This window comes from Protopterus annectens, chromosome 7.part0, assembly GCF_019279795.1.
Source record: "Protopterus annectens isolate FY-2018-M chromosome 7.part0, PAN1.0, whole genome shotgun sequence".
NCBI classification, from domain to species: domain Eukaryota; kingdom Metazoa; phylum Chordata; order Ceratodontiformes; family Protopteridae; genus Protopterus; species Protopterus annectens.
Window position 1 is genome coordinate 70,996,141 of NC_056739.1, and position 21,594 is coordinate 71,017,734.

General features: G+C 40.4%; 1 protein-coding gene across 1 annotated transcript in view; it reads right to left on the minus strand.

Moving 5' to 3' along the window:
- Nucleotides 1-21,594, minus strand: part of ITPR3 (inositol 1,4,5-trisphosphate receptor type 3) — a 2,403,054-nt gene that overhangs the window by 773,137 nt on the left and 1,608,323 nt on the right. Inside the window, exon 33 of the mRNA XM_044076491.1 lies at nucleotides 4,474-4,599. Within this exon, the coding sequence (XP_043932426.1) occupies nucleotides 4,474-4,599 (126 nt within the window). The remainder of the gene's footprint in view (nucleotides 1-4,473; nucleotides 4,600-21,594) is intronic.

Here is a 21,594-nt window from a genome sequence, read left to right on the forward strand (position 1 = left end):
TCCTCTGGATATGATTTGAGTCATCCAGCGGTCCATTGTTATGGACTCCCATGCCGCTGGGTGCAAGGACAATCATCCCCTGACTGCCTCCAGAGTAGAGCAGTCGGGCAACCCCTCAGGGTTGCTTCCCGGGTCTGTCCAAGAAAAGTTCTTGAGACCTGAAGTTTCGCTGACTCCCTCGGACTCTGGGCCATTATGTCCCCCTCTGCCTCTGGGGAAGAAGAGCCCTGAGTGTCCCAGGAATACTGAGACTTCCGGAACCACATCTTCTTTTGCCCTTTCTGGTGCTGGGAAAAGGACCTTTGAGGGTTAGAGAAGCAGATCCCGATGGCAGACAGTGTTTTCGCATCCCTCTCACTCTGGACTAGTGTCTCCTTGACGGTCTTACCCAACAGAGTTGAGCCGTCATAAGGGGCATGGGCAAAGGACGCCTTAAAGGGTTCGGTAAATTAGCACAACCTGAGCCAGGCTTTATGCCTTATGGATATGCCAGACCCAGCCACCCTAGCCGCTCCTTATGTTGCATGGGAGAGGAGTCGCATGGACATATTCGATACTGCTCTCAAAGTGGCCATTTTCGCGGAAAACAAAGCCTTGTCCTCCTCCGACATGGACTTGGGTGGAGACTCCTCCAGTTCCTTCACCAGGTCGCGTTGGAGTCTCGTGACATGGGCCAAGTAGTTCAGTACCCGTATTGAAAAGGTAGCTGAAGCATACACCCGCTTCCCTAGCCAGTCTATCATCCGAGATTCCTGGTCAGGAGGCAGGACCGAGGAACTTTCCTGAAAAAGATCCTTCTTCGTGGCTGCTGCTACTGCCATGGCGTCCACTGGGGAGCCCTTGTTCCAGGAAGGCCTGTCTATAGGGGGACTTAACACCTTATTGGGGCACTTGGGGATTGGCTCCACAGTATCAGGTTCCTTCCACCCCCGCGAGGTGATCAAATCCACTAAAGGATCCACAGTGGGGGGGACAACCAAGATGTAGACTGGCCCGTGCCAAAGGCCTCCAGAAAGACAGACTCATCAGAGGAGGGCTTGGGGGCAGACCAACCTCCCTGCTGGCGCAGGATCTCCATGATGTCTCCAAAGGAGCACCTTGGGGAGCCCTTCTCCTCATCTAAGTCTGTGTCCTTGGTTAGGGACCTGGGTGAGTCCAAGTGCCTCCTCTTACATGTATGCTTGCGAGGCACATCTCCCATGGGGCTCTCCTGGGAGTGTCTGTTCCTCTGGGGGAACCGTCTTCGGGCATGGGCTGTCCCTCTGATAAGATGACGGGGACCATACACAGAGCCGAGGGGGTCTGGGTGGAGCCCGAGGGGGTGGTCAGGGACCTCGATCCGATGAAGAGGACCAGTTCTACTAAATCAAATGCCGAAGGAGAGCAGACCTCCTGGGAAGCCAATAAGGAGGCCGGTCTCCCCGGATCCGATGCAAGAATCAAAGCTGGACCCGAAGAGGATGGAGCTCAGAGAGAGACAACCTGGACCAACAACGTCGGAGCCAATGGTAAAGATTCCACTCCCTCGGATCAGATCCCCAGGCTCCGAGAGCAGCTTGGATCCGAACTGGTCAGATCCGAGATGCTCCAGGCAGCTGCCGGTGTCAAGGACGCGAGGACCGTTGGCACCGATGCCCCGACCAAGGCCAACCTTGGCTCCAAGAACTTCAAAGCCAAAGGACGGATCGGGGAAGGAGTAATGGGCTGAAAAAAGGGAAGCGAGCTGCTCCCTCCTGAGGGAGGGGGGCTGGCAAGACCCCCATCTGGATCTGTGTATGGATAAAGCACCTCATCATCTTATCCAGATCCTTGGCCAACAGAGAAAGGGTTGACCGAGATGAGGCCACAGACTCTGACCTGGCCTGTCGGGGAGCTGAGGCTCAGAAGACTGGATGTGCCTCCTCTGGCTCCAGGCAAAACCTCGGAGACCAGAGCCGAGGGGAATCATGGATCCGAGCAGACTTGCTTGGTGACAAGAGGTCCAGAGACCTCTTCCTGTTCTCCTTCATCCTCGACTCTCTCTCTCTCCCACTCTCTACCCCTCCTCTGCACTGCTACCACAGGCTTAGAAGTGGGAGTTTGAGTCCCAGCCGGGAGGGAGGGGAGGCCAGAGGCAGAGAAGCAGGAGAGGCAGTCACAGCAGTTGCAGTGACTGAAGCCAAGGACAAGGAGGGAGGATCAGTGTCAGGAAGAAGCCCTTTGAGGGCCAACTTGGCCTTCCTGTCCTTCAAGGCTCGGGGGTTGAACCCCGCACAAATGGAGCAATCAACATTCAGGTGCGCCACACCTAAACACAATACACACAGAGTGTGACCATCTGCTGGGGAGAGCTTATGGCCACACTCTGTGCAGAGCTTAAAAATAAGCTTTTTGGTCATGCTTACAGAAGAAAGTGAAGAGAACAAACAAAAAACTTTCTTCCTATAAACTAACAACAAACCCAGTCACCACACTAGACTGACTAACGGAGGGAGGGGAACCACAGACAAACTACACTAACTAACTACTACTACAAACCTGCACACAACACCAAAGCGATGCAAGAGGAGAAAGGGTACCTATACTAATCTAAAACGGCTAAATAAACAGAAAACTTTAGGAAACTTACAATCCAAAAACACCCTGCTAGCTGGAGCTCTAGAGACACAATGTTTCACAAATCGCAACAAACGAGATCCGGGGATGGAAGGCAAGGGAGATGTATTATGGGTAAGGGGAGGAGTCTGGAGCGCGGAGCTGATGCTAGTAATCTTTGCCAGCTCGGATCCAATATGGATCCGTATTCCCATAGGTTGAAGATCAAATGAAGTAAACTACTTCAGATCAATTAATATTAGACTTTACCTGCTGCTACCATGTCTGGTGGGAAAAACTGTTAATACTGAAATGAAATATTGGTGGGAATGGTTAGCAAATGTGTGTGGCCTCTGAACACATGACGTTTTGTATACATGATGAAAAACAGATTTGATGTGTGGCAAAGGACAGTGAAACAATCAAAAGGAAGAAGAACATTTCAAAATACATTACAAAAATTAAAAAAGGAAATAAGTCATGAATTCCTACTTAATTAAATAATAAAATTCTCAATAGGCTTTATGGGTACTTAAGCAAAAAAATCTGTTTATCACTTTACCAAATCACTAAAATAGACGCATCAGAAATGTTTAATGAAAAACATGATTCCATTATATAAAACAGGTCTAAACATAACTTTTGCAAATAAAGATGTATTTGCTTGTTTGTCTGTCAATTCTTACAGACATGGAAGGACATGGAAGAAGCCTTATTGCTCAAAATGGCATCAAAGTTTGAAACAATACTAATTTCAGGAACTTTAAATCGTACTTTGACTTAGGAACGGGGTCCATTCCTATCATGGTATTAGAAACCCAAAAGACTTGGAGAAATAAAAAAAAAATTTCAAAATGATGTAATGTAAACAGCTTGGACATTCTTCACCATAGTGTGCCAATAACACACTAAAATTGGTGTAATGTAGGGAAAAGAAACTAAGGACCAAAAATAAAATAATTCCTATAATGGTGAGTGCTAAGTGTAATTGACATGGCACACCACAAATACTGCCACTCTTTTTTTATACCAAATATATGGAATAGTGAGCAAACCTAAAACAAGGATGATGTAAATATACAAAACTTTAATTAACAAGTTGAGCGCTTTTTCCAAAAAACTTTTATAGGACATCGTCAGAACTACATTTCCATATGTAAATCATTACAATTTATTTCAGATTTCAATAAAAAGATTGGTCGACCATAATTAAATAGAAAATTCAATACTTCCCCTTACCAATTAAAACTTGAAAGCACATTACAGTATGCTAGTTGATGTTACATCCTACCAAGTTCGACAAAAAACATGCAGAATCTGGCAAATAAATCTACAGACTGTATAAAATATGTAACAATACATATTAATACATATAAAATATTAACATAAATTCCTATTCAAAAAAGCATCCAAAATACAAACATAATTTATAGAAATCTAACTAACCTAAGTTAAGGTTTGGCTGTGCTTAGCTTAAGAACAGGTGCAATGAGTGAATGAATGATCAGATTTCTATTGCTGCAAACAGCAGCAGAGCGAACAATCTGCCTTTTATTCTCCCTTAGTAGGAAGAGAAAAAGGTGTCAGCCGAGGCACAGTCACTCCTCTTCATCCAATGCTAACATATGTCACCACAAGCACTGCGTTCTTGGTAGCACAAGTGATATGGTGCCTCTGTTTCTGCACTTTACAATACAGAGAGCAGCATATAGAAATTCCTCCTCCTAAGCATGTGAAGTAATGCAGTTCTGAGTACCACACAACAATGACATCTATGAATAGGCCACACATCTATAGTCAAGCTCAGTCTTAAAACTGTATCTTCATCACAGTTACTATTCAATGCTCACAGCTCTGTAGGTTGAGCCAAAATGAATAAAACATGAAATCTATTGGTACCTGCAATGATGTGCTGTTCTCTGCAAATGGGGAGCTGAAAAAGGCATTGATGGTATCCAGGACCACATTAATTACGTACTTTTCCAATGAGGAGTCACAAAGAAGCTTTTCCCGTTTGCTACACACCTGCAAGACAAAAATACATGTATATATACTTTTTTGTTTGTTTTTTATGTGTTGTTCCCTGCCTGAACCCACTGTGCTGTGGTTACAGATTATATTGTATCACACTCTGGTATTCTGGTTAGCTTTCACTGCTAAGCTACAACCTACTCAGATAAAGAGAGTATGGTAAAACAGTAGCAACACGAACAATCAATAAACACACAGACAGCTGTCTGGCATTTACAGAGGCATGTGGCTGCTGGCAGTCATGGAACAATGATGTACTTACAGAAGTCTCTAGATTACTAACATTTCTTGTGATGCAGCTTTACTTATGCCCTTCATAAAGAACTGTACACTGTACCCTCTGATAATTCACAGAAAACCTGCAACATATCCACTGTTGTTACGAAAGTCTTCTACCTTGCCAGTCTGATTACTAAGGGCATCTCCTCTTGTTCAAAAGAGGTCATCATTCCCCTCTAACACTTCCCTCACTAAGCCCATACTACAATGCAATGCACCCTCTGGTAGGTAGCTGCTCAAGCACCTAACCCATTTTGAAAAACTACCGGTGGTTCCTCCCCCTCCCTAAAAATCTGAGGTAAGAGTTCCCTATGTAACCCTGCGCATCTAAAAGCCCTGTCTCTTTTCTCTGTCTCCTAAGACTCCAACGGACTACTTATGTCTGGCTAATAAAGTTAGAAATGTCCCAATTCTGTTTAATTTACTGCATATATCTGTAACACTGAAGGTAACACAAACAAAAGATCAAGAAAAACAAATCTATATTGCAAGTTATACGGGACTTCTTGGATTGATGGATATCTTGCAAATAATTTCCACTTCTGCAACAATCACCTGTGTTCTGTAAAACAAAGCATGTCTCTCACTACCTTCATATCTAGTGTAAGATAAATGGATAGGAATCTACAAATTTACCAAAGTTCTAGACATCCCTATCCCTTATGGACAGGAAAAATAACTAGTTGTGTGCAGCAGTACTCTGCAGTGGCAAGGATTAAAAGGGCTTGTTTGGTCTATTACATAGTAGCAACGTATGAATCTATGAACATGTGAAGCATGCTGCAAAGGGCAGGGCAAAGGACAGTAATCACAGCACAATGAGTTCTTTCCATGAGGAAGACGATAAACGATAAGCAGCTGAAGAACAACTTATACTTCACGTATGACCTCATGGAGTATTTTTTATGTTAATTTATGATGACTGGGACAATCCCACTGAACCCACAACCTTTTTCAGGGAAAGTCCAGAAAGCAGACAAAATATGTTAAATGCTGATATGAAGACTTCTACTTGAGTAGATTGAAGAAGAAGTTAAGCAAGTTCCTCCTACAGTGCAGTGCAGCACACAGCCAAGCAAAAGGCTGCTTCACATGGTACCAAATGCAGTAGGCATTTCCGGAGGCCAAAAGAAAGCATACAGTGCAGAATAGTTGTCTAAAGCTAGCAGACTGGTGGAATATGGATGCAGGGTGACAGGTCATCTATGTCAGCAAGCATGGCTGCTAATACACATGTAGATTTTGGATTACTGCTGGAAACATGCTAATACTGGAGAAGTGACCTCAAGCTGTGTGAAAAGGAAAGATTAAACCTCTCAAAAATGGATGAAAATACTGGTATCGTCAGAATGCAATACTGAAGAGTAGATATTTTCCTAGGTAAAGATCAGTTATCGATGACATAAAAATGCTCACCTCTGGTTGTGAATGCCAGACCTGATGAACATTTCTCATGAAGGAGGTTAAAAGCTACTTTTGAGTCCCTTCATTAGTAGAAAGTCTTCTGAAGTAAACATTAATTTGAGAGAGACAGACTTTTGGAAAGTATTTTAGTTCAGACCAATACAGTTATGTGGCATAGACAATATAGTATTATAATTCAGCTTCAAAATAAGTGCAACAGTGAGAAGTATTGTAACAGCCCTTCCTCATGGACATAATCAACAGACTGGGTGTCTTCACTGGCATCCACGTTCGGCTACCAAAGTGAAACAACAAAAGGAAAACAGCGAATGGGCCAATCATTGAACTACAACAGCATAAAAAATACTACATCGAATGGCCATAGTTGGCCAACAACCAGGAAGTAACACGATACAAAGGTAAGTGAAGGGAAACATTTTAAATTTCCCTTTTCCCCACTGTAGTGTGACCTCGGATTTGGTATATAGAGTTAGGGGGTGTGGGAGGATGCAGCCCCCCACCTTGGTTGGTTGCGTGTGCAATGTTGGCAGACTATGGCCATTCGATGTAGTTCTTTTCGATGCCATTGTAGTTCAATGATTGTCCCATTCACTATTTTCCTTTTGCTGTTTCGCGGTTCACATTTTTTCAAATTCAGTAGCCAAACATAGACCCTTTCTCTGAGGCATGGAAGATAAATATGTCATTCTTAACAAAGAATGCTGAACTATACTTGATGATACTCAACACTGCATAAATGGGTCAACATGGACAGCTTATTTAATTATTTTTCCTTTGTTAATCAGATTAGTCCCACAAGGCTAGAAGCTTCTTTTCAGGTGAGACCACAGGTGGTATTTATATCGTCGTCTTCTTCTTTTCCTTTTGGCATTTCCTGTTAGGGGCTGAACAACAGTTCACAGAATAGTTGGCAGTGTTTTATGGTGTGGAGTTGCCAGCCCAACACCAAACCTTCCACAGAAGCTATACACATGCACACACTCACACCTATGGCCAATTTAGAGTGCCCGATCCACCTACAAGAAGGTGGGAGAAAACCGGAGCACCTGGAGGAAACCCATGCGAACACAGCAAGGACATGCAGACTCTGCACAGAAGGCACCCCAGCAGAGAATCGAACTAGAGAACCTCTTGCTGTGAGGTGACAATGCTAACTGCTGCACCACTGTGCTGCCCATAGATGGTATTTATACCACTAGGGAAAATTTGGCCACAGCATTGGGGAACTTCCTCTATTTGTCATTGTTCTGAGTGGGACCCATTTTGGATGAGACTTCCTGAGGTGACCTGGAGAAACAGGGAGGCAGATAGAGAGAGAAGGAGCTGATGAACTGCTGAATGAATGGAGGAGAAAGCAAATACTGAAACCAGAGAATGTGTGCAGGATTCTGAGAAAATGTTTCAAAGAAATCTGTTTGATGGAGATGAGTCAGCAAATGGTGGCTGTATAATTACAACTGTCCAGTTGGGAGGGTTGCAGGATAATTTACTTAAAGAAATGGTAATGCAGAGTGAGCCAGAAAATGAAGTAGAGGTTTCCGGGAGGGGGGGGCAGAAAATAAGGCAGAAGAAAATGAAAACTGAAGTATGTGGTAAGGATTCAAAGTAAAGAAGTCAAAGAAATGGACAGGTATGAAGTGTGCAACAATTTAATAGCTCCTTTGGGTGTAAAGGCGCATGACGTAAGACCATTTATTCTTATTTAAAATGGATTTTTGTGACATTTTATCTGAGACTGTTTTTTTAATGGAATTTTTCTTGGAGTATATGAAAAAAGAAAGACTGTAAACCATGGAATCTTTAAGTGATAAAGGCCTTTATTTATGTATTTGTTTATTTGCATTTTGTTTACTGGGCCATACAGAACACATTTTCAGTGGAGGCCCAAGGAGAAAAGCTCCACAATACAAAATTTTAACATTTTAAATTACAAGATTTGAGTTGTAGGGCTAAATTTTTACAAAATACATAGTAAAAAAGAATAATATGTGCTGTACAGACAAGAGAATAAAAGCTCCACAATACAAAATGTTAACAGTTTAATTTAAAAGATTTGAGCTGCAGGACTAAATTTATACAAAGTACATAGTAAAAAAGGAATATTATAAACTGTACAGAAAAGAGAAAAGAAGAGAATAGAACAAAATACATAGTAATAACCAGTAATGGTATAATTTGTACAACTTTTCAAGTAAGGATTTACTTTAATAATTTCTCTTTGATCTCTTTTTAGATTTATGTTGTATGATCATGTGAAATAAGTTATTTATAAAGTGGTTCACCGCCACACAAGGAAAGAAGCCAGTGATTACTTTATATTTTATTAAAATTATAGTCTAGTCCAGTAGTAGATCCACAATGTAGTCCCACAAAACAGGTAAAATAAGCACACACTGGTTCCTATAAAATCTGGTTAGCAACAAATACACATAACAAAATGCAGACTCCTCATTATAACTTAACATTATTATAACTATAAACAGGTTATTTTTTTTTTTTTTTCAATAATAATTTTTTATTATTTTTCACAACCATATTACAAATTCACACATTATATACAATATATACAAAATGCTTCCATTGGTTAATTTCACATATATATCAACCTCATGTATTGATCAAAGGTACAGCACTAACAATCAAAAGGAAAATAATAAAAAAAAAAAAAAAAAATTCAACATTAACAAATCCAAGCCAACAATCTGTCTTTTCTGTACATTTTCTATCTAATCTAAGGTTGATTTAGACTATATTCTGGTTCCCGAGAAAAAGTGGATAGTAACCTCTTAAGCCAAAATAATATTAAAAATCTGCTCCCAGATTTTTATGTTGTTGATATTTTTCTTGTGATCACTAATTAACAGTTTATGCACTAAGATGTGTTTTATTGCCAACAATCTGAAATTTTCCCATGATGTCTGGGCTGGGTTCAACCAATTTGTGGCTATATATAATTTCATTAATAGGCAAATATTCATAATTACAATCGTGTTTGATTTATTTAGATTCTCCGGGGGAATATGAAGAATCATAAACTCCCAAGAGAGTGTTGAATTTTGGTAACCCATTTTTTGTAACTGCAATTTTAATGAATTCCACAATTTATAAATGCACTTACAACTCCAGAACATGTGAAGCAAATCTGCTGTCTGATCAAAGCAATGTGGGCATATGGGTGAATTCTTCGCATCAAATTTGTGCAAAGTGAGACGAGTATAGTATGCATTGTTAAATATCATCAGCTGCGTAAATACCAATTTCTGAAGGGATACGGACTTTAATTTTAATTTAAATGCCTCCAATATCTTATTGTCATCTGGGAATATCAATTTCTCTCTCCAGTAACTCGATAAAAGAATATAATTATTATACTTCCTCTCTTTTATCAATTTATATGCTGCGGTTATATATTTTCTATCCTGCAACAGCGCTTCCCATAGATTACGAGAAATGATTAAATCTTCCCCTTTCATATAAACAGGTTATTTATAAAGTGGTACAGCATGTGTAATCTAGAGGCACTTAGTGCAGGTGCATCTCCAGTTTGAAAATAGGTGATTGTGTAGGGAGGTTTTAAAAGAGGTACGGTTTTCGGTTGTAATAATTAGTAGAGGCAGAGAGTTCCAGTTTTTTGCTAGTAAGCAAGAGTAAAGAAGCTGGCTGGGTGGTAGATTAGGTTTGTGAACCTGCAGGAGGTTTTGAACCCCTGATCTAAGTGACCTTTTTGGGTGATAGTAGCTAAATATAGAACTCAGGGCAGGGCAATCAAGAGGCTCAAACAGCAATTTGTGAGCTGTGATTAGTTGCAGATAGGAGAAATAGTTAGGTAGTTCAAGCCATTTCAGTAACTTAAGAGTTGTCCAGTGATAGGTGGAGTATTAGAATTTGTGAATTTAGCAATTTTGCTATAACATGACTCACATTTGGATTTAGAAGAGCTTTTAAAGCTGGTAAGCAGATGGGCACCATAGATGAGTGAGGGTAATAGGTAAGTTGAGGCTAGGGTTGCTTTTGTTGATGGACTTAGGAAATGGTTGTGTCTATAGAGAGTTCCAAGTTTAAGATGTGTTTTGCGAATGTTGTGTTGTACATGTAGGTCAAATTTCATTTGTTCATCGATACTGACTCCAAGGAGCTTTGTCTGGTTAATGACTTTGATTAAAGACTTACTATGAGAATAGATGGTGAATTTGGTTTTATTTTAAGGGGGTTGCTTTCTTAGGGGTGAGTAGTATGATTTTAGTTTTATTAGGATTCAGGGGTACGTGGTTATTGTGAATCCAGGATTCAGTGAAGGAGAAGGCCTTTTGAGTTATTGGAGGTAGGTCAGATATGGAATTGGCACAGCAGACAATAGTAGAGTCATTTGCATATTGTATAACAGATCCTTGAAGTAGAGATGAGTGGAAGTTGTTTATGAATATGCTAAATAGGAGTGGGCCAAATATAGACCCTTAGGAAACTCTGGTAGGGGTGTTGAAAAAAAGGAGAGATGGAGTTTTCCCATCTGACAGCTTGTTGTCTTTCAGTTAAGTAGCTGGAGCACCATTTAACAGGGAAGCAAAACACACAATTTGTGTACAATTTTAAACAGAGGTAGAAAGACAGACTTTGAAAGGACATTTGAAAACTTTATGTAAAGAAGTACCGGACAAAGTAAATGCTTATAACAAAGGGGTTTATGTCCTGGTGGCTGGGATTGTAATATTGTGTTAAAAATAGAAAGAGAAAAAATTATATGTATACAAAGCATGATAAATGAGGAGGGGAATAGGGGTGTCATAAAATACTGGGGACAACCCAAAACATGCTTTTTTGTGTTAATGGAGGAAATTTGATAAGTAACTGTGACAAAAGAAAATGATGTATTTGTGGGGAAATAGGACATGATGCAAAAATGTGAAATGAAATGTTATAAATGTAACAACATTGGACATTTATGGATGGATTGCAAAAATGAAAATAAAAGAGTAAGGAAAAAAGAAAGAGAAGAATGAGAAAAAAGAGAATACATTTTAGAAGTAGTAGAAATTAGAAGAAAAATTAGATGAAAAAGTAATAAAGAGGACAAAGAAGAATATTCTGAAATAAGTAATGAAGGAGACATAAATTGTGAGGTAGTAAAAGAAAAAAAAGAATTATACTGGTAAAAGGGTAAAAGAAATAGAGAATTTAAAGGGATAAGTACACACACAAAAAAAAAAGAAAGGAAATGGATGAAAAAGAAAATATACAGCTAATGACTGGCAGTTGGTATAATGGTCAAGGTGTTCGACTCACAGACACAAGGTACAGTATTTAATTTTCACTTTTCAGAGGGAAATTGGCTAGGCTTAGTATGGCCTATTAAGAAAGTTAGCCTAGTAATTAGCTATGAGCTAATGAAACCATAAATCCAAGTAAAAGGGAAAAAATAGAGCATTTTCTGTAAATATAAATAGTATCAAGAATATAGTAAGAAGAACAGGGATCTTGCAGTGTAGTGTAGATGTAATTATATTAGAAGATACAAGAGTTTTAACAAATGAAAGATTACAAACAGAGAAACTATGAGGATGAAAGATAACCTGGAATTTGGGAAACAAAAGATGTTCTGGAATTATGTGGAAATACAGTAAAGACATTAGATGTAACTTTAGCAAAATTGGGAAGGTTAACCATTGTAAAATTAAAATGGAAAGAAAATGTATGCAGAATTGTAACATTATATGCTTATACTAATTGTAAAGGAAGGGAAAGCTTATTTCATCAGATTTTAGACTATGTAGTAATAAATATGAATATTATAATCATAGGAGACTTTATTGTGATTTAAGAGCCAAATGTAAAAAGAAAGGATATGATATAAGAAAAATATTAGAAGTTATAAGGTGTGGTAAGTTAAAACCTTAGAACAAAAATTCATGGACTTACAAAAGAGTATGTATAGAACTACAATAGATTATTTTATAGTATCAGAACATTTAGTTACAGGAGAAGGGAAGGTAGTTAAAACAGGATCTTCTGATCATCTTGCAATATGCCTAGAGATAAAAGAAAACATGGAATATATAAAAATAGGCAAAGGAATAAAAAGTATAAATTACAAAGCATGGCATGATAAAGGAAAGTGATTAGTAATACAATTAAGGAAAGATCATACTACTGTAAGAACATTTTATAAAAACTGGTCTGAATGGTAGATGATACTTAAGGAAGAAATATAAAAAATATTTTTACAGTGGCAATATGACGTGAGAAAATTAGAAACAGAAAAATATAAAAAAACATAGCCAGGCATTGGCAGATTTAGAAGATAATGATAGAAAGTTCCTTGACAAAGAAAAATAATTATGTGAAAAAATCAAGAATAAATACAAGAACTGTTACATAAGCAAATATATTTTTATAAAGAAAAAGAGAAGTATAGCGCTACTTAAGCAGATTAGTAAAGGAAGATGGTAGTGTAATGAGAGAAATAAAAAATATAAAAGGAGAAATGAAAAGAACTCAGGAAAATATTATGAATAGTGCAGTATAATATGTACAAGAAATGTTTAAAGAAAAATGAATGCAGTGCATAAAACATGGAAAGTAAAAAAGTTAACAGAAAAAGAGAATAAATAGTTGGAAAAGAAGATTGCTTTAAATGAACAAGATAAAGCATTAGGAAAAGTAAATATAAATTTGGCTGCAAGCCCAGATGAAATAGGCCATGAAATGTATACAAATTTAAGGCACTGGAAAAAAAAATATTTTTTAAAGACTTTGAATGAATGGTTAAATAAAGGTTTTATGTATAAACAATTAGGTAATAGAATACTTAAATTCATATGGAAGAAGGAAGATATAAGTCGATTTAAAATTTTTAAAAATTGAGACCGATAACATTGAATGATAATGGTTATAAGATCTTTATGAAAACAATACAAAAAAGATTTGAAACTAAAATGGAAAATATTATGGAAGATAGTACATATAGTATAAAGGGGAAGGGTTAGAGAAGCTGTGGACGATATTATGAATAGAAAAGAAGAAGCAAAAATCATAATAGGAAACCTTAATAAGGCATTTGACACAAATGGACATGAAATCTTATGGGCAATAATAACAAAACAATATAAGAAAGTAAGTTAAGCAATTATATATGTCAACATATAGTAATAATAAAGTAAAAATACCTGTAAATGGCTGGTTAAGCCAAGAGGTACATATGAAGTATGGTGTAAGACAGGGATGTCCAATGAGTTGTATCCTATTTGCATTAGTTATGAATGTGATAGCATGTGAAATAAATTACAAAATGAAGCAGGTGAAGTATATAAGACCTGAAGGGTTAAGAATTCCAGTTGTGTTAACATACGTATATGACATAATAATTGCAAAAAAATGGATAAAAGAAGTAATAATTTGCATAAATGGGTGTCTAGAGGTGATAGGTATGGCTTTAAATAAAGAGGAAATTAAATGTTTAGGTGATGTAGTAAATACAGGGGATATATATTTTACAATGAACAACATTTCTGTGTTAGGCATACAATTTGGGAATAAAGATGTAAGCAGAATTCATGGGGAAAAATAACAGAAGAAATAACACAAATGTGTCTTTTCTGGAAAACATGTAAATTATCATTCAGAAAAAAGGCTTACTTGATAAATTCAGTACTGATGAGAAAAAGAGCATACTTAGCAAGTGTACTTATGTTGCCAAAATTAATTGAAAATAAATTATTGCAGATATTTGTTCATTTTTTAGGGGCGTATAGAACAAACCCAGTAAAAAAGGAATTTTGTATGTAAATAAAGAAGAAAACAGTTTAGGCTTAATTAACTCAATGGTATATGCTGCTTCATTAAATTTGTGCAAAGTGTTAAAGTGGATAAATGAAAAAGATGAAAGATTAGTAGTAAAACTGTATAAATATAAGTATGATAAACACTGGGGTATGGTAAAAAAGAGAAAAAGTGCATAAGTGAAGAAATAAAATGTTACCAAGAAAAATATTTTTACGGAAAATAAAAATTAACGATACAGAAAAAGACAGAAAAGTATGGTATACAAATGTAATGGTAAAACATTAGTATAGTATATGAATGTAATGATAAAACATTACTATGTAAAACCATGGGAAAATCTAGCAGATGAAAAAAAGGAAAGGTATAAAAATAAGAAGCAGATGGTGTAATCAGAAACTAGAATGCCAAGATTTTTGTGTAGACTGGTAATAGACAAATTGCCAGTAAACTGAAATATGCTACATAAAAAGAAAACAGATAGAATATGTTTACATTGTAAAGAAGAAGAAACTACAGAACATGTGTTTCTGAAATGTAAAAGAGTAAAAAAGTTATGGGGAAAACTATCTAAAGAAGATTTTTTCGAAGATATAAAAGAAGTGGATAAAATAAACATGGGTATGTTTAAAAATGGATGAAGCCGTGGTGGTACAGCAGTAGCATTGTTACCTCACAGCAAGAGGTTCTCCTGTTCGATTCACAGCTGGAGCGCCTTCTGTGTGGAGTCTGCATGTCCTCCCCGCGGTTGAGTGGCCTCCGAAAGACATGCGTGAATGGGCGTGCCTTCGTTGAAGGTTGGGCATCGGGCTGGCAAATTGGCACCATAAAAAAATCTACTGCCAATCATTAGCGGACCGGAGTTCCGCTGTGGCGACCCCTAACTGGGAAAAGCCGAAAAGACAAATAAACATGTTTAAAAATGGATATTTTAAGAATAGAAGTAAAAAATATGTTAAAAAATAAGTTATGTACTTACCATAATGTTCCATCTGAGTTGTTGATTTTCATTTGTCTTCAACCTGAGGGACCCGAATCCAGCATGGATCTCACTCAGCTGTATACTTCAGCTTCAGATCTAAGCTCCAAGCTCCTCCCCTACCCATAATGCCCCAGTCTCCCTCCTCCCCTCAGATCAAGTTTGTTGCAGAACAAAAGCATCCCAATCTAAAACAATATGCCCATAAAAAAAATTGGCATAACCCACAAAGAGCCTAGCAAGTGGAAAAACAAGCCAAGATAGAGGGGCTAAGACTTTTCCATCTGCTCCACTATGCAGCCCATGCAAGGGAGGGGGAAGGAGAGAGGGACGGTTGAAGACAAATGAAAATCAACAACTCAGATGGAATGTTATGAAAAGTACATAACTTATTTATCTGAAGTTGTTGATTTCATTTGATCTTCAACTTGAGGGACAGAGTCCCCAGCTACCAATAAACCCTGGGAGGTCCTCATGGGAAGATGTTACTGAGCACGGTTGAACCAAAGGATACCCTGCCCCTGGAAAGAAGATCAAATTTATAATGGGAGATAAATATGTGTGAAGATGCCCAGGTAGCTGCAGAGCAGATATCATCTAAAGAGACACTAGACCAAAAGGCAGCAGAAGTAGCAACAGACCTGATGGAATGCGCCCGGACATGCCCTGGAGGAGATAAACCTCTGACTCAATAGGCCAACAAAATGCATTCAGAAATCCATCGAGCAATAGTAAATTTACAAACTGACTTACCAAAGAAAAGTTTAGAAAATGAAACAAAAAGTTAATCAGACTTATAAAAGGATTATGTTCTATGCAAATAGAAGTGCCTGTGAACATCAAGTAAGTGCAAATTGTACTCTCCCTTATTCTGGAAATTTGGAAAGAAAACTGGCAAACTGATGACCTGGTTGATATTAGACTCTGATGACACCTTTGGTAGAAAGGATGGGTTAGTCCACAGGGACACCCTATCTTTATGAAATACCATATAAGGGGGCTTGATAGATAAGGCTTGGATCTCAGAAACCCTCTTGGCTGACGTAATTGCAACCAAAAAGGCCGTCTTCCATGACAGAAATGCAACTCGACCGTAGCCGCTGGTTCAAAAGAAGAAGAAACCAGTGCCTATAATACCAAGGTGACATCCCAAGGGGGGGGTTGGTTCCTTAACCGGAAGCCTGAGGAGTAAGGTACCTTTCAAAAAGGCCTTACAATGTTTGGAAGAAGCCAGCGAAAGCCGAATTCTCGCCTATGTGAAAGTTAGAAATTGCTGCCAATTGTACCTTAACTGTAGAGAAGCTAATGCCATGATTAAAAATATCCACTAAAAAATCCAAAATGTCCAGAACTGGCACAGTGAAAGGATCCAGGTCATGCTGAAGGGCCCAGATTGAGAAACACTTCAATTTACTCAAATAAACCTTCCTCGTAGAAGATATGTGAGCCACTACCAAGATCTTCTTGACAGGAGAAGACAGCCTGGGAGTTTTAGCTATCATGGGAATTAGAGAAGCCAAGCCATGAGCTTCAGGCTTACTAATTCTGGGTAAGGGATCTCTGAGGGATGTGTGATCAGATCTGGAACCGGATCTAGTGTCCAAGGTGGACACACTGCATGAGAGCACAGAGAGGGGAACCAAACTTGGCAAGGCCAGAAAGGAGCAATGAGGATCACTGAGCTCCCCAGCCGTTGAGCTTTCTGAATGAACTTGGATATTAGAGGAAGCGGAAGGTAAGCATACAGTAGACTGGAGGGCGAAGCATGAACTAGAGCATCTCTGTGGGGCTCCTCTGGAGGGGGGTTCAGAGTGAAATATGTGCTGCACTTCACATTGGAAGGAGAGGCGAAAAGATTGCAGCAAGGCTGACCCTACTTTAGAAAGATCTGTTCCACTACTGAAGGATTCAGAGACCACTTGTAAGGCATAAGAGTAGACCTGTTGAGCCTGTCTGCTAGTATGTTGGACTTCCCTGGAATGTGTGTTGCCACCAGAAAACAGCCGGTGGAGATCGCTCACTCCACCAATCTCATGGCTTCTCCCAGACTACTGACATCTAGTCCATCTATATGGCAATATTTAACTGACTTCACAGAACTAGTTTAATTAAGTAAAATGCTTTTCGTCGCTTTCATAAAGCAACTTCCTCAGACAATACACATCCACAAAACACTCTTTAAATAGTAAAAAACGGTCACATGACCATGTCGAGCCGGTACATTGGTGTTTTAAACTAGTATCTGCTTCATTCAACTTACTAGTACTACGTTTATTTGGTTCCGTTCAGTTTTTTAAGTTCTGTGAAGTCGGTTGTATTTCTTGGTTATCCGTTTGGTTTTTAGTTTGTCTTATATGGCAATATTTCCCAGAGGAAGAAAGGTATGTAGGGCTTACAACGCCAGAACCACCACCCTTAACTCCCAGGACACTGATATGCAGATTGGTCTCCAGAGAAGACCACGTGCCTTGGACCATCCTTCCCATGCAATGCCCCCCACCCAAGCAGGGAGGCGTCTATGGTCACATGATCGCGGGGGAGGGAAGAACCAATGGATGGCCCAGAAGGAGGTCTGGGAATTGAAACCACCAAAGAAGGGAGGCCCTACAAGCATGACAGAATCTAACAGGATGTGTCAAGGGAAGATCTAGCAAAGACCATTGTACAGCTAAGGTCCAGTGAAGAACTTTCATATGAAGACGTGCAGTTAGAACGAGAGTGATCGTGGCTGTCATGGACCCCAACGCCCGAAGAGCTGAACCCATTGGGTGAGGCTGGCTTGAAAAATGTAACTCACATGATGTTGGAGTGATAACAGCCTGTTTGGAGGTAGAAACACCCTGCCCTGGGTAGTATCTTTTCAAGCACCTATGAAATCAAGAACCTGCATTGGTGCCAGGTCAGATTTGTTGAGATTTATGGTTATACCCAGATGTTGAGCAGTCTGAAAAAGATGATCCCTGGCTTGAATCACTTGATGCCTGCAGGGAGCAGAAAGGAGTCAATCGTCCAGGTAGGGGAAGATCTGAAACCCCTGCAGCCAAAGGTGAGCCACTACTAGTGCCATCACTTTGGTGAACACCCAGTGGGGTGGTGGAGACCAAAGGGGAGTGCTTTGAACTGAAAATGACTAGCTCCCAGCTGGAAGCGGAGGATCCTCCGAAAGTGCCTACTCATCTTGATATGATAGTATGCATCTTGGAGGTCCACCAAGCACATCCAGTCATTTATCTCTAGGAAGGGCAGAACGGATTGAAGGGTGACCATCTGGAATTTTGTGTTGGCAACCGACAGGTTCAGGATTGAAAGATCCAGAATGGATCTTAAATCCCCTGTTTTCTTTGGCACTAAAAAGAACCTGGAATAAATGCCTGATCTGGATTGGTCTGGGGGAACGGGCTAAATGACTCTTTTTTCGAGCAGCCTGGAAATTTCTATGGCTGCCTACTCCTGTTGCGTGGGTGGAACATCTGGGAGTTGTTTGGGAGGGACTGGGGGATGAAGAAAAGGGATCGAGTATCCTCTGGATATTATCTGCAAAACCCAACGATCGTCGATGATGGACTTCAAGGCTGTTAGGTGTACAGATAGGTGTCCCCCAACTGTCTCCAGAGATGAGCAGTCAGGCAACCCTTCAGGGCTGCTGTGAGGGTCTGTTTGGCAAGGGATCCCATAAACCCTGGCTCCTTGGACCCCTCTGCTATGAGAGTGCCATCTGTCATATCCCCCTCTGTCTCTGGGGGAAGGTGAATCCTGAGTGTCCTAGGAAGAGCCTTGAGATTTTTGGAACTACATCTTCTTTACCCCAAGCTGATTCCTAGAGAAGGATCATTGTCTGCTGGAGAAGTGGATCAGGATGGCAGGCAAAGTTTTCCCATCCTTCTCGCTCTGGACTAAAGTATCTCAAAACTGTTTTGCCAAACAGGGTGGAACCATCGTAACGGGAATTCATGCATGATGCTTTGAAGGGCTCTGAGAAAACAAAAGCTGGAGCCAGGCATGACACCTGATGACTACACCTGTCCTGGCAGCCCTAGAGGCACCTTCTGTAGCGTGTGATATCAGCCTCATGGAAGTATTCGAGTTAGATGTAAGGGTGGCCTTACGGGAGAAGAAAAAGAAGTTATGTACTTACCATAACATTCCATCTGAGTAGGTAATTTCATTTGTCAGCAACCTGTGGGTATCAGATCCGAATCGGATCTGAGCCGGCAGCTTTATTCAGCTAAGATCCGAGCTCCAAGCTCCTCCCCCTTACCCATAACCCCCTGCCATCCTTCTCTGTCCTCAGATCGAGTTTGCTTAGCATTATAGAATACTACAATCAAAGGATCAACTAAACATCCTAACCTGATGTCATCTGGTACAGAGAACACAAAGGTCCTAAAAAGGGACGAACTACAGGTTAGGGGGACGGAGGGGGGGGTTGGTTGCTGACAAATTAAGTTACCTACTCAGATGGAATGTTATGGTAAGTACATAACTTCTTTATCTGAAGTAGTTAACTTCATTTGTTCATCAACCTGTGGGACAGAGTCCCCAGCTACCTAAAAACTTGGGAGGTCCTCATGGAAGAATATTCCGGAGCACTCCAGAGCCAAAGGACGCCCTTCCTCTGGAAATTATATCCAGCTTCTAATGGGTAATAAAGGTATGGGATGAAGCCCAAGTGGCTGCTGAACATATGTCATCCAAGGACACCCTTGACCAAAAGGCAGCAGAAGTGGAAATCGATCGAGTAGAATGGGAGTGAACTCCGACAGGTTCTGGTCAGCCAGAACTCTTATATGCAAGAAGTATACATTGTGAAATCCATCTGGACAATGTAGCTTTTGACACAGGTTTACCCAAAAAGGGTTTAGCAAAGGATACAAGGAGTTGCTCTGATTTCCTATGATCAGCAGTCCTGTGTAAATAGAACCTCAATTGTCGGTGCACGTCCAAAGAGTGTAATTTGTATTCACCTTTGTTTTGATAATTTGGGAAAAACACCGGTAAGTTGATAGATTGATTAATGTTGGACTCAGAGGTGACTTTAGGTAAGAAGGAGGGATTGGTCCTGAGGGAAACTCTATCTTTATGGAAGACCAGATATGGAGGTTTGGCGCAAAGGGCTTGAAGCTCTGAAACCCTTCTAGCCGAAGTGATGGCAATGAGAAAGGCCGTTTTCCAAGATAAGTATTTAAGATCCACCAAAGCTGCAGTTTCAAAAGGGGGGCCAGTAAGAGCCTGAAGAACAAGGGTTAAATCCCACAGAGGAACTGCATCCTTAACAGGAAGCCTTAACAGGAAAGTACCTTTTACGAAAGTTTTGCAGATCTTGGAAGAAGCTAATGAACCGAGATCACTTCCTACATGAAAGTGTGAAATTGCTGCTAACTGGACTTTGACGGTGGAGGAGCTGGCACCTTGATCAAATAAGTGTGACAAAAACTCTAATACAGCTGGTATCGGGGCTGTAAAGGGATCCATATGTCTATGTTCCGCCCAGATCGAAAAACATTTCCATTTGCTCTTATAGACCTTTCTGGTAGAAGGTTTATGAGCGGCTACTAAAATAGCTTTAACGGAGGAGGAGATATCGGAAGTCCTAGCTATGACTGGAACTGGATCAACCAAGCTGTGAGCTTGAGATTGTCCAGGTTTGGAGTTGTCAACTCCAGGGGGTGAGAAATCAGATCCGGAGTGGGATCCAAAATCCATGGAGGGTTGACCAGATGAGACCATAGACAAGGGAACCACGTTTGATGAGGCCAGAATGGGGCTATGAGGATCACTCTGCTCCCCAACCGACGAGCTTTCTGCAAGAATTTTACCATGAGGGGAAGAGGTGGATATGCATAAAGTAGACCAGATGGCCAAACATGGACTAGAGCGTCTCTGGGGGATTCCCCTGGTGGGGGAAGTAGAGCGAAGTACTCACTGCACTTTGCGTTCGAAGGCGACGTGAAAAGATCACAGCAAGGTTGACCCCACTTGAGTAAGATCTGCTTCGCTACTCTCGGGTTCAGAGACCACTCGTAAGGTGAGAGGATGGTTCGACTCAGCTTGTCTGCCAAAATTTTGGACCGACCCGGAATGTGCGTTGCTATGAGGTTGGTGGCGATCGCCCATTCCCAAACTCTCATGGCCTCTCGACACAGCGGGTAGGATCTGGTTCCCTCCTGTTTGTTGATATACCAGACTACTGACATGTTGTCTGATTGAATCGCAATTGTCCCTAAGGGAAGAAGGGCCTGGAGTGCTTGCAACGCTAAAAGCACCACCCTCATCTCTAGCACATTGATGTGCAACAAGGTCTCCGAGTGTGTCCACATGCCTTGGATGGTTCCCCCCCCACCCGAGGCGAGAAGTGTCCGTGGTCACCGTGGCTTGGGGTGGGGTCATAGAAAAGGGTCGCCCTTCCCGGAGATCCGAGGATTGGATCCACCAGAGTAGGAACCTCCTGCAAACCTTGCTGAGGGGGATAGCTGTACTTAGCAGATGTTGCAGGATGGACCATTGGACCTGCAAGGTCCATTGCAGGACCCTCA